This window comes from Uloborus diversus, chromosome 4, assembly GCF_026930045.1.
Source record: "Uloborus diversus isolate 005 chromosome 4, Udiv.v.3.1, whole genome shotgun sequence".
NCBI lineage: Eukaryota > Metazoa > Arthropoda > Arachnida > Araneae > Uloboridae > Uloborus > Uloborus diversus.
This window is the reverse complement of record NC_072734.1, coordinates 13716377-13730598: the sequence shown is the minus strand read 5'-3', so window position 1 is coordinate 13730598 and position 14222 is coordinate 13716377. Positions and strand designations below refer to the sequence as shown.

At 35.4% G+C, this 14222-nt stretch overlaps 1 protein-coding gene across 1 annotated transcript in view; it reads right to left on the bottom strand.

Annotated features, from left to right (window-relative positions):
• Positions 1-12400, bottom strand: part of LOC129219645 (protein sprint-like) — a 52109-nt gene extending 39709 nt beyond the window's left edge. Inside the window, exons 1-2 of the mRNA XM_054853915.1 lie at positions 12301-12400; positions 5393-5541 (exon numbers count right to left, since the gene is read on the bottom strand). Coding sequence (XP_054709890.1) covers positions 5393-5541; positions 12301-12346 — 195 coding nt within the window. The 5' untranslated portion in view covers positions 12347-12400. The remainder of the gene's footprint in view (positions 1-5392; positions 5542-12300) is intronic.
• Between the last annotated feature and the right edge of the window lie 1822 nt (positions 12401-14222).

Genomic DNA, 14222 nt, shown 5'->3' with positions numbered 1-14222 from the left:
TTCTGATATTAGGGGAAGCTCGTCCTCATTTCAGGCCTCCTACGTTTTGTTTGGGGAATTTTCTCTAAGCAATCTATGCACATTGATACAACACTGACTAATGCTAAGTGATTCAACAGAATTCAGAGTTAAGTTTATTCCACCTTACCAATTGACATAATTTTTTTTTATTACATATGTTCCACCTAAATTCTCAGCAAATTTGGGTAGTAACAAACTTGGGTTGAAATTGGGGACACATTTTATCAAATGTGTCCTCAATTTCAATAATATAATTATTTCAAACAGTTTTGTTTAGCAAGTTCAAATGCTTGCTATCTCTTTAAAAATGCAGTTAAAAGCAGAAATTGAAATTATTAAGCAAAGTTTTACAGTGATATTTTGACCCCCCAAAAATTCTGAGGGGAAGCTCAAGCTTCCCGAGCCTTTTGGTTAATCAGGCCCTGCTAACGCTGAGAGAGAAACGATTCAAGACTAAACATATTTTTGTTCACATATACTCCTCTCCTCTGTTTTCTGAAAGATGTCAGCCATATCAAACACAGATCCAGAGATGGGGTTAATGACCCCTCCCCCTCCGAGGACCAAATATAGCTTAAATATGCATTTGGAGGACTTGTTTTCTGAAAAATTCATCCTCCAGATCCCCAATTTTTGCCCCAACACTGCATTTGGACCCATTCCCCTTTCTGATTAATTAGCCCCTCCAAATCCAGAAGCGGGATCCGTCCTTGAGCTACATATGTGAGGAACAATTGAAGTATTTTTTAAATTAATGCAAAACTTTTAAATAAATTAAACCAAAAATTAAACTAGTGTACTTTAAGAGAGCTTTCAAAAACTCAAAAAAGTGTAATAGCGGGATTTTTTATGCCATTTAAGACTCTCTTGCTCTAAAAGTTACAAGAAGATTTTCTTTGGTTTTGACTAAAGGTAAGTCAATTAGAAGTGGTAACATCAAATCTGGGATTAGTGCCCAATTCAATGAAGATAAAAATCAAGAACCATACAATATAGACTTCTTTCTTCTTTCAATACATTTGTGCTGTGAAGCCCGAAACATATGAGGAACTTTGAACCACTGCATGCAAGCATGGAAAGTAAATACCTTGCTCTGTGACGAATCTTCAATTTTTAGGGGTTGGGGTAAATCTTAAAATTGCTACCCTTACCCATCTTCTAACAAGTTCATTAGTTTTGACCAAAAAAAAAAACACATAATCACAGAATTAGGAAAAAGTCCCCCCCCCCCCCCCCACTGCCAGAAGTTGCTACCCAGGGCACATGGCACAGGCCAAGGGGCGGATACAGAAAACATTTTAGAGTGGGTCATGCTAAAGAATGCCCACTCTTCCCCACCCCATGAACAAACCTATGGTTTTAGGTACGAAAAATTTCTAAAACTGCTTGGGGGAGGATCAAAAGCACCAAATTGGTCAGCAATAAGGCATTAATTTTAATAAACGTAGCAAATTAATTTCATAAGCAATGAAACGAAGTAGTAGTTTAAATATTTACTTTCAAAAACTATTAATGAATTGTAAAGCTGTAACTGTTTGCAATTCATGCGTAAAGTGCTCCTTATTGTATCCACCACTGCACTGGCCCTGGCATGTTCTTCCCTAGATCCAGCACAGGTGTTGTTGACGCAGGCTATGACAGCCTAAGTAAGTATTTATAAGCAAAGTAATTTACTCATATTTGGGATGGGGGGGGGGGGGGGTTAAAGAACCACTTCATCACTGCATAATAATGTGATCTGGGATGCACTTTATTATAGGAAGACTTGTAAAAATGATTTATACCTCAAACCTCATATTTTTATGCAATGATAAAGTGGCTGCTTGTATCCACAATGCCTCAAAGCACATTAATATTAAAAAAAAAAATTTAATCAAGTACCAAGAGCAGAACTAGTTTCTAACTTCAAATAAGTAACATACATGTAAAAATTTCAAATTGCTACTGCAATCATTTACCATTTTTGACACACATAAAATATCACTTTTCAAGTAGTAATATGACTTGGGAAAGTTTGAAGCTTCATTATAAACAAAAATAAAACATTTTCGTTTAAGGAATAAAATCGTAAAAACTCCTTATGGAACATAAAAATGTTAATAGAAACAGTAAATTTATTTGGGGGAAAAATAAAGTTAGTTGAGTTAGTAAAAGCAAGACACACTGACGATTGAGTACTTAATGTTGACATCTTTACACAAGCTTTACACGAACAATGTTTCAGGAAACATTAATAAGAATGATAGAAACTGATAAGAAATTTCCACGAAAGAGTACAAAAAATAAATAAATAAATAAAAAATTAAATAAATATATAAATATAATCTATAAATGTGTAGAGCCCTTCATGGATAGAAAAATATAAATAAAATGTCGACTGACCTGTTTAATACATCATTACGAAATTTAAGTGATTTTTTTACAGTCACCATTAAAAATATTATATACCAATTCCAAGATTATAAATTATACTTCCAAGAAAATATTTTGTGTCAATTTAAATAACTTGTGTCATTAATACTCCTTTTAGTCCAATTTCAGAAACTTGACATTTACAACTTTAAATTTTATCAAAAACTGCAATACTATGAGCAATAAAGTCGGAAAAAAACCACCGGTTAACCTGTCTAATTAATATATTAAAGATAACTTGAAAAATTCCATTAAATAGACAGGAATTGTGTTTCAAGTCATAAAAATTAAAAAAATGCTCCCTTGATAGTGATATTTCGATTTCCTTCCCACTTGCTCGACAGATTGTAGACCTTTTTGATCACAAATGGGGTGACTAAGAACTATCCGTCATTTTACTTAAGCCAATAAGCAAAAGTTAATAGTCAATGTGGTGGTAATCAGGGCCTAATTTCTAATGAAAGAAGTGTGGGAGCCAAACAGCCTTCAGAACTTATTTTGCCGAGTTTCCGTGAGCTCCCATATAAATTAAACTTTGGTGGTGACATAAGTACATATTGTAAGAAAAGGCAATGGTTGAATGACAATATTTTAAAACTCCCTCCCTTACCATGTATGTTTTGACAAAAATTTAACATACCCACCAATTTTTCACAAAATTTAATTACGAGGGTCAGTCAAAAAGTTAGTTGCACTGCTCAAGAAAACAAAAAAAGGACAAAAATTTTACAATAACTTTATTGATCTCCTAAAGTTCCATTCAAAATCTACTACCACCTCCATTATTTAAGCAAATGTTGAGGCATGGTACAAGTTTTTTGATGCCTTGTGCAAAGAAATCCCATCCAATGTCCGATAACCTTTGTAGGGTTGCAGTTTTCACTTTGTCATCCGAACGGTATAGTCGCTTTGAAAGTTCTTGTTTCTTGGAACCAAAAACATGGAAGTCAGGAGGTGAAAGGTGTAGGCAGCTACGAAGGGTGGTCCCACACTTCTCGCCTAAACTTGGTCTTCCCTCGCTCTCAGCGTCGTCAATATCTGTATGTCTACTCTCAAACATGTTGAACCATTTTTGCAATAGCTTGACATTGGTAGTGGACATTGGATTTTCACCATACACTTCATGCAACTGCACATAAATTTCAGTGCAGTTGCACCTTCTTGCCCACAAAAAACAAATCACAGTAACATTTCCAACTTGACCGCTATTTGCAACTGTTGAGGCATGTTTGAGACTTATTATCACTTAACTTGCCTCAGGGAAGCTGCTACGCCACACAATAAAGGTACATGTCTGAAATGTTGCCACACAGTGTCATCAAAATAGTCTTAATCGGAACATATTTACGAAGACGTGCAACTAACTTTCTGACTGACTTACGTATATCAAAACATAAATTAAAAAATGAAGATGAATTGAAATATTTTTTATTCGAGCAAATTATTATTAAAGAGCTAAACTCAAACATCTTTCTGTCCTTCTTGGTGATTTTGTTGGGACAGAAGAACTTGCATTCATGCAGGGAAGCAAGTTCAGTGCTTAAAATTATGCTAAGTAACCTGGATGTGATTGTATTCTTGTTTTGTTAATTTATGGCAAGGAAAAAAGAAAGCAAGAGACTAATGATGGGCATAATTGAGAGATTTACATAAATGACTGACCAGGGACCTTGTGATTTCAGAATCGAAGAATCTATGGAGTGATTTCAAAACTGAATGATCAGCAATTGAATGAATTTCTCAAATTACTTGGTAATCCAGTTTTAGAGCTTGATCTGCATGCAAGTAATGATCAAGATTCAAACCATTTGATTTATTTTAAAAAATACTGACAAAAAAACTAATTAAAATAAAGAACATAAATGATTTTTAATATCCATGATTGAACACATTTAAGAATATTAGAAGATTTCAAAATAAATAAAATAATTTGACATTTGCTATTCAATGATTGAAAATAAATAATGAAAGTGCAGCACTCAATCAGTATCCGCATTTTTTGAATCCACTTTTTAGAACAGTAAACTGAGGAAAAAGAAAGAGGTAAAAAAAAAAAAAAAACTTTCGAGCACTTCCGATTTAAAATCAAAACAACGCGTGCACCCGCCGCAACACTTCCTCATTTCTCAATTTGAAGGTGGGAACTACTCGTGCGTAATCTGTAAAGTGCACATACAGTAAAATCAGGCAAGTGGCTGTTAAATTATTCTAATTGTGTATGCATCGAAACATGGGAAGAAGGAAAAGGAAAAAAGAAATAAATGTACGTTTACGAAAAATTAACGCGCAATGCACCGACTTCAAAGTTTTTTTTTTTTTTTTTTTGGCAGCTTTTTATAATGCATTTAGCGAGAAGCGATTGTGGAAGTAAACAAACAAGGTGACATTTGGCGATGCCGATGTCTACTTGGCGCTGGCATGACTGAAAGCAGCGCCAATCCGACAAGCGAATGAACAGAATCGCCAATCCAATGAGTAATTCATGAAAGTGACAAATGTTGGCTCCAATCTCTTCGTTAACTTCTGCTATCACTTCTCAATGAATACACTATAGATTATTAACAATGAAGAAATTTTGAAGCGTTTTTTGACAGATTACGTCAGTGGAAATCGGCATTTTCCGAAAAATGGAGGCCTACTAATTGCAAGGGACGAAATTCCGGCGCAACTACGGAGAAAACGTAGCAGTTGGAGTCTCCCGTAAATCTCGGGTGATTTGATAATCAAGTGACTTCAGAATCAAATGAACTTTGATGCAAATCTCTCAACTAAGCCCTCAGCCAAGAGATAGAGATAGAGAAAGATACCTGAGCCCCAACGGAGGAGGAGGCTGCCTGGAGGTGCGCAGAATAGTCAGCAGAGTAGTGTACAGCGGGGGGAGGGGGAGGAAGGGCGGACCTTGGAGGAGGGGCGGGAGGGGGAGGGGAGGCGGAAGAGGTGCTGGTGGGGGTGGTCCTACCGTCGCAGCTGTCAGAGGTGGGGGTCTCCGCAAACAGGGACTTACTGCTTCGGTACTCGCCGCACGCCCCCTGCTGCTCAGGCCCGCACAGGAAGGAGGCGTCCGACGGTCCAGCGCCTCGCATGAACTGCTCCAGCAAGGAGGCATGGCTGAAAAAAAAAAAAAAAAAACAAATCAACAAAATATCATCATTGTAAGCAGGAATTGCATAAATTAGTCAGGGGTGCTCAACCTTTCCTATCCGAGGCTAAACCTAACTTTAAGAATTAACTCACAGCAGTGGCGGATACAAGGGGGGGGGGGATCATGGGGGTCCTGACCCCCCTCAAAATCTAACTAAAAATGTACTGAAAGCATTTAATTGGCTAAAAATCATTAAAAAACTATCGCTTTAACCCTATTTCTACGAAGATCCTATGTTGTTTCTCCCTTAGCAACGCGCATAGCAACGGCATGTTTGGAAACTTCCCCCTGCTTCTGGCAACCATTGACGTCACACTAAACGTGTCCGTAGAAGTCCCCATAAATAAGGCCCCTATAGTTGAGGAGCCGACGCATCCGCCATTTTGGAGCAAACTTGATCCAGAGCTTCGTAGCGTTAGCATTGCTGCCGATGTTTACATTTCTTTAGCATGTGTTAAATTGAGACAAATGTGTGGTTGTTTGGCTGTTAATTGTATAAACGGCTCCAAAAAAGCATTTCGGCTCTTCAGATTTCTAGTAGATGCAGAAAGAAAAATGAAATGTATAAATAATGGCACGCGAAGTGACTGGCAGCTTGGAAACGACGCCAACAGTTTCCAAAATTTCGCCAACGTTCACCTTCGCTCTCCGACTCTCTCGTTCCCTGTTTGGCGAAGCATTGCCAATAAAGGTAGTTTTCCAAAATGGCGGATGCGTCGGCCTCTCCAGTTATAGGGGCTCTACCCATAAATAGTGCTGCGAAGGGGTTGGACGATAATCTCTAGCGTAAATGGAAGTAGCTCTGATGGCAAAACTACTGCTGAAGTGCCTAACTCTCCTTCGCAGCACTATTTATGGGGATTTTAATTGCAATTACAGCGTGCAGTGCCCCTGTTGGCGATTTTTTGTAACTAATTTCCATGTTTCTGTAATTGATTTTTATATGTTTCACAATAAACATACTGTTTAGTTTATTCCAATATCGATCCTTGTTTTCGAGATATTCAATTTTGGAATCAGGGAGTCTTTTCCTGAACACCCTATAACTTCACTTAAAGTTTAACAATTTAGTACAAAAAACGATGTTCAAAGTTAGAAAACAAACATAAGCAAGTGGTAAAACTTTCGAAGTTATTTCCCTCATAATATTCAAAAATATATGTACATTTTTTCCATTTCAATTCTTTTGAACATGCAGCAAAGGAATAAAAATTGTCACACTTCACAAAATTTAATATTGAGTGATTGTTAATTAACAAATTTAGTTGCTGTAAAAGCTCGACTATGTCTAAAGTGCAGAAAATACCGGGTTCCCGATTAGTGAATTTACCGTACAATTATGGGTACCTATCCGGGAGTGTTTTATTAATAATAATAATTCACATAACATTTAAAAAAAATTTTTAAAAATATCATCATCAAAGTAATTTTTTTTAAATAATCGCGGCAGCAAAAACTAAACCTTTTTACGGTAAATGTTTCGCGGGTTTTTCTTGAAACTTCCTTAATTTAAGCCAGCCGATACATTGTTTTTTTTTTTTAATTTTCAAAACAGTACTGTAATAATGTAAAAAGCTTGCTGAATTTTGGGAAAGTTAAAATTTGGTTTTTATTAACCATCAAATTGCAAATGTCTGCACCCAAACAAAAGTTATGTTCATGTAAATAAGTGTGCACTATCCTAAACCATAACATTAAATGAAATAATTATTGATTAAAAATCATCATGCCTAAAAATATTTACTGTTTACCTTTAATAATATCTTTAATTTTACATACACAGAAAGCGGATTGCTAAGATTTCACGGAAGTTCTTTAAATCTAGCCCTCGATCTATTTTTAAAGGTATCTGAAGATTTGTCAGTAAGTACCTGCTCAAAATTTTAGCCTTCTACAATAGAAAGTTCAAAACTTTACTCTTTGCCATAAAAGTCATCTAGTATTGTGAGCAATTTCAGATAAATAATACCAAAATACTAGGACCACAATTATAGTTTTTTTTTTTTTTTTTTAAACAAAGTACTCTTCATTGCTACGAATTTAACCAAACACAAAATTAAGTGACTACTACTTACCACAGCACCAGAAAGACTTCTTTAAGCATCCCATGTTTGAAAGGGGCACTAAGCAACTAAATCATGCTTTAAAATTTATTTCACGCACAAAATGCAACATCCTCCTCACCAAGTGTAAAGTTAGGGTGTGTTTCCCTTTTTTTTTTTGTTGGTATTACTTGGAAGCCAGACTACCACAATTTCTATTACAGAGATAAGAGCTTATCTTTTAAATATAAACAAAATACTTCTTAACTAGAATATTTCTTGAAGGGTGATGAAAAGTGCTGCACGTTTGATGGCTTGATAAATATTCAAATGTAGCGTTTTTATTTTTCTCCTTGGTGTCTTGACATTGGCTTATCAGCCAGAAAACTTTTTTTTTTTCCCATACTTTTATTTTGAACACAGAAGGAAGTTTACACAAAAAATGATCATTGAAGTTATAAACTAAAAATCACAGAACAAATTTTTATGCAAACTGACACCTCATACTTTAACCTCATAGCAAGCTTTTTCCTTTGGAGTTTTTTTTCTTTTTGTGGGGGGGGGGGGTGGGGATGGGGGGGGGCAGACAATAAGAGAAAAAAAAGTTCAAATTCCCCTTTCCCTATAATCTAAAAATTTACATTAAAAAAAATTTAGTGAAAATGACGATTGGAAGTTGAATCACCGATGACAAAATTGTCAGTTATGCAAATGCATTTCAAAATCCTTGCAATCAAATGAAGGCTAAGCATATGGAATTTTGACTTTTTATTGAAACCAAAAATTAAAATAAGGGGAGAGACATTTTCAAAACTTTCAGAAAAGTGAAATCCCCCCCCCCCCGCTCTTTCTCACGAAATGATCTTAGGTAACTCATTTCATACTAATATCTTAGCTCAGTTAATGCCGTAACAAAAGGATGACATTTAACACTGTCGGCGATTTAATGTATTCGCTATGTCGCTAACTATAACACGACCTTTTACGAAGTTTTTGACTGCTGATTTTAGCAAAAAATAATTTTAAATATATGTTATACACGGGTATTTTTTACCCGAGGGCCGACCTCGTATTTAAATCGATCCCGTGAGCCAAAACAAATATTCAAGTATGTATTAAACCCAATTATTGCTGTCAATCATTACTACTGTCCGATATTTTAACGCGAAACCTTACTCGAATTTGCGCATGCGTCAGGTCTCTGATTTTATCAAAATAGGGGTGATAGCAAGAAGAAAATAACGAGCAAGCAAAAATTGAATGCACCGGGAAGTGTGCGTCCTTAAACCATCACCCCTTTTTCAATTGGAACCGTTTGCCACTGCTAGTCGCGGAGTTCAAGATCAGACAGTACATGCCTATTTTATTAAGACAAAGTTTTCATCCTTTTTTTAAACACTAATTTCTGCCTATTTGGCATTAAATTTGCAAAACTCATTCTTTTTCTGAATGAAGGTAATCGGTTGTTTTGGAAAATTCTAAAATAGTTTTCGATTCGTAATATAAGGTCCATGGGCGGATTTATGGGGGGGCGGAGGGGGTCAATGCCCTCCCAGTCTTGGGAGGACTTTATACATAGTAACCATAAACCTTCCAAAATCTTAAAAGAAAAAAATCATGATTTTTTTTTCTTTTTTGAATAGTTCAGACGTGAAAATGAAGAGAATAGTGACTGTCCTTTTCTGGGGGAGGGGGGGGGGGAGAGAGAAATCCATACAATATATTACAAGTAGTAAAGCGGTCACTGGGATACTGAAATGTGTTGAAAACGACTACTTTGAACTGAAAGATATTAGGGCAAGTATATAAGTGAAAATATCGACTGAACGAGCTATGTATTCAGCTGAAATACTTAAAATAAACAAGGATTATTTCAACAAATTAGAAACTGAAACAAAGATTTTAAAAAAGCGAATTTTCCTATAAACTAAACAAGCTATATAGCTTAGGACACCCGCTTTGTTGAAGGCCTCCAACTCCAGAAATTTTCATGATTTGTTCCTTATCCAAAAAAAAAAAAAAAAGGAAGGACTTGAAAAAATAAATTTTATTTTAAAGTGCTTGAAAATTTTGGGAAAATACGGATACAAACAATAAATTTAAACATTTATAACAAATGGGAGGTGATAGACGGTAGAAGAATAAATGCCGAAATATGTTAAATTCAGTTCGTTGCCTCATCTTGCATCAAAAATGAAAAAAATCATGGTTTTCACGTTTTTGTAACATAGTACTTGATATAAATTTTTGTGATTCACATGTTTCACATCTTGCTGTTTATTTAATCCCAAATGCAGTGCAATATTTTGGAAATTCTTTTGTATTGCTTGCCTCTATCTTACTTCTACTGCATATTGTTAATATGTTCAGCACACGGGAAAAAAACACCACCTCTATTCCTTTTCATTTTCTGCACTGCTTGTAATTAAATAATTTTAATTTTTCTCAAGTCCTTGAAACGGATTAGATGAGTCTTTGAAATTCCTAAGCAAATTGTGCTTCAACTTAATTTCTTATCAAGTGTATAAATTGCAAATTGTCCAAATGGGCAGCATGGTACTCTCCTGTTATCTATTTTCGAAATCTGTACACCATTTTTTTCAAAAGCATTTTTTACTCTTGATCATTTTGTATTTAATTTATTGTTGTATTTGTGGGTGGGTTAAGGGCTTGACCAAAAACTAATTGTGAATTTAAACAGCCCGATGTAAGCAAATAACAAAACAATCTTATCTTCTCCCTCGCTTTTTCTCTCCGAGGACTGCTGCCACTGATTTGTATCGTGTATTATCGTAATTGGTAAAAGAGTATTTTGCTATATTTTTTTCCAGAGATCTTTGTGCAGATTGAATCTTTGTGCAATTCATCGAATTGCAGAAGGTTTCAAAATGCAGAAATTTATATCTATTTTACAAAAATTCCTACGGGGGAGAACACCCGGACATCCTAAAATTGGGTATATTCTGTTGGTATATTCTACTTGGTATATCTAATTGGGTATATTCCCTACTGAAAAAGGACACCATTTCCCATCATGAACCATATGTATAAAATATAGTGGGGGAGGGGGGGGGGGCACTTTGGCTTTTTTTGACTCGACGTTAAATCCCGGTTATCACAAATTTGCCATTTCAACTGCGCTTGCGCGCTGACTTAGCTAATTTCAAAAATCTTGCTAAAAATAATTAAACATTTTAAATTTGTTAATAAATATGAGAGAGCAACAGATAAAAATTTGAAATCCCAAAGCTTTCTCTGATTTAGTTCTTAGGTCTCGATAAAGATTGAGTTTTGAGTTTTAATTATTAATGGATTCGGAGTCTGATTTTTCTATCAAAGGCCCTTTTCAGGGCCAAATTTTCAACCTCAGAAGAGCGTACTAGAATTGCAGCATCACTTCTAATACAAAGCCGAACCATCAACCTAAATAAAAATGTACAATACTGCAGTTTACGCCTAACGTAAAATATCCGCAAAAGACGGAGATCTGTACTCATATTCCAGTCACTTTTGAAGTATACAACGTGTTTTACGTTTACGTTAAGTAAATATTTTCAAACCAATCAATATTGAAGTGTCATTTTTCCCTTTACATTATAAAAATTATCAGGTATTCATATCCATAGTTTCATATAATATATCACGAAAACGCTGTGAAAATATTTTAATCACATTCATTAATTTGTTGGGACTCTAGCTCAACCTAAATATAAACAAGTAACACAAAATCTTAAAACAGAAAGCACAAAAAGCTAAGTCCGCGCGCAAGCGCAGTTAAAATGGCAAATTTGTGATAACCGGGATTTAACGTCTACTCTTTTTTTGCTACCGAGAGAAAAGTTGCCCGGGTCTACAAAACATACCAAAAAGCTGAAACAGCTTAGGGCCACATTAAGTCTATATTATAAATCCAGTCTTGATTTCAACTAATATTGCTCAAAAAAAAAAAAAAAAAAAAAAAAATCCTGCCCCCCCAGGTACCCAGTCCTAAATCCGCCTATGATAAGGTCCATAAACCAGTCTCGCGGGCCACATATAGCGTGCGGGCAGTAGGTTGGGCTAGAGCCACTATATAGATAGGCCGGCGCATCAGCTTAAGTTAAGCCATTTTGGATCGGCTTTTCATTGTTGTGCTGCTAGGGTTACCACATCAAAGTTTCGGATTTCGCCAAATTTAACAAAAATAATATTTCATTTAATAACAACTCACGTGCCGGCTAATAATTGCAAACTGTGAACAATCACCAAACGTGACAACTCGCCAGCAAAGACAACCACTCAAACACGCGCTCCGATCCAAAAAAAAAAAGGCGGATTCGGCCTTAAGCTGATGCGTCGGCTCGTATACTGTCTGACCACGGATTGTATGGAAAGAAAAACCATCTGTTTTACAGCCGGAAATTGACAAATCTATTATTTTTAGCGATTTCAGCTGTTGCAGAAGCAGAGTCTCATTCAAATGAGCGGAATACGCGCATCAAATTTTTACTTTTCCCCCTCATTCAGATAGATTCGTCTCATCTGGACGTTTGAAAATTCCATACAATCCGTGGTTGGACAGTACATAGGGGCCTTAGGTTGGGCACCACTGTGATACACGATTTAAATTAAAATAATATTTTGCATCCGTGACCTTCTGAAACATTCCTTTCATTAAAAACTTCATTTTGGCTGTATACTTACTTTGCAAAGGATTCATGGTCCAACGCGATGTCGTCCGTAAGTCCATATTCTTCTCTCAGAGGCGACGGAATAGCATCAGGAAATAAGTCCTGCAGCATCAAATCTAAGTCATGAGCAACTCCACTAATTAACTGAAAAGAAAATATTCCTCTCAGCAAATTATGCAAAATGCCACACTAAAGAAGTTATACCTTTTTAATGCAATACCGAAGCAATGGAGTTGTTTCCTTCAGTCAAAAAATTTTGGGAAAAAAATAGAACCGACTTCAAAATTGCTCTAAAAAGGGAAAAATAATTTTACTCTTTAAACACCATCGATAATACTTTTAAACATAATTTTTGAAGTTGGCGCAAAAACAAAAAGTAAAATCCAGTGTAACCATGCTTCGTTCATATTTTTTTCAGAAAATCATCCAAAGTTAGAAACGAAACATTTATATCGTTACTCAAAGAAGCTGTTATCAATGCATAATGTATGTGGTAGTAAAGGAACTAGGCCTGGTAAAATTTATAGTTGTAGTTGAATTATGGCGGTGAATGGTCTGTTCTATCGTTTTTGTGCCAACTTCAAAAATTATGTTTAAAAGTATTATCGATGGTGTTTAAAGAGTAAAATTATTTTTCCCTTTTTAGAGCAATTTTGAAGTCGGTTCTATTTTTTTCCCAAATTTTTTTTTTTCATCCTTTTTAGTGCAAATGTATATATTTCTGTAAAAGTAAGAAGTTACCATCATGAAACTTAACCCTTTTTTTTTTCCTAAAAATGCTACATACTAAAAAAAAAAAAAACTATAAGCACATCTTAAACTTTTAGCGATTGACACCAAAAATGTATCTTTACCACTTGAGAAAATGCCGGAATTTTCCAGAATCGGAAAGATACAGAAATCAATAGAACATTCGAGAAACAGTAGAAACGAAATCTTAGTTACATTCACTTTGTCCTAGTCGGGATTTGAACCCGGGCTGCTCGCGTGGAAGGCGAGAATTCTACCACTGAGCCACCGTTATCCACGGAAGGTAAGCGCGAACTTCGTTACAGTATTTAATCATTTAATAGGGAAAATGCATGAAATTTATGGTTTTTTGTCCATAACTTTTTTTCTAAAGGACAAATATGGTCAAACAAAGTAATGGGACCTAAGTTGAGCCATCCCCTATCCATTAAAGAAAGAATCATCAAAATCGGTTCACTAGGTGAGACGCTGTGAGTGGACAAACAAAAAAAAAAAACATACATACGGTATGAACTGATAACCGCCTCCTTTTTGAAGTCGGTTAAAAAGTAGCATTTTTTGTCACTGAAATTGATAGAATAAACAAACAAAAACATGGACCCAAAAAATACTTTCATTTTCCCAACAATTATTTTTTAATTAATTTTTTTAAGATGTCCGATTTTTCAAACAAGGCGTGGTCTTGATGACGTCACAAATGATGCTCTTCGGTGCATCTTTCTATCGCGTTTCCACGTTATGATAACCAAGCAGCGAATTAAAATTGCGCTCTACGCTTGCTATCAACCATATCGTTGCCAATACACGTGAGTAAAGATGCGAATTAAACATTTTGCTCTGTGAATGGCAACACTAAATGGCATTTCATCATTTGTGAGGTCATCGGCAAAAGCTTAAACAATGAAAGCGCACCGATTTAAGTATTTTTTTAAATATTAAACTTAATTAAATTATTTAAAAAATGATCAGAGCCTATGTTTTTAAGCGTGCTCTTTCAGAAAAAAAAAATATTTTTTTAATTTTGGAAACTACCCCATTCAAAGACAGATTCAAGATTTTATTTTCACCAACAGGAAATTTCCCAGTTTTATCGAACGCAACTTCTGTTCTAATTTCTAACTTCAACTGACACCCGACACATGTGCTTAACTATCCAATACCTAAAGCTTTAGCTATGAAATAATA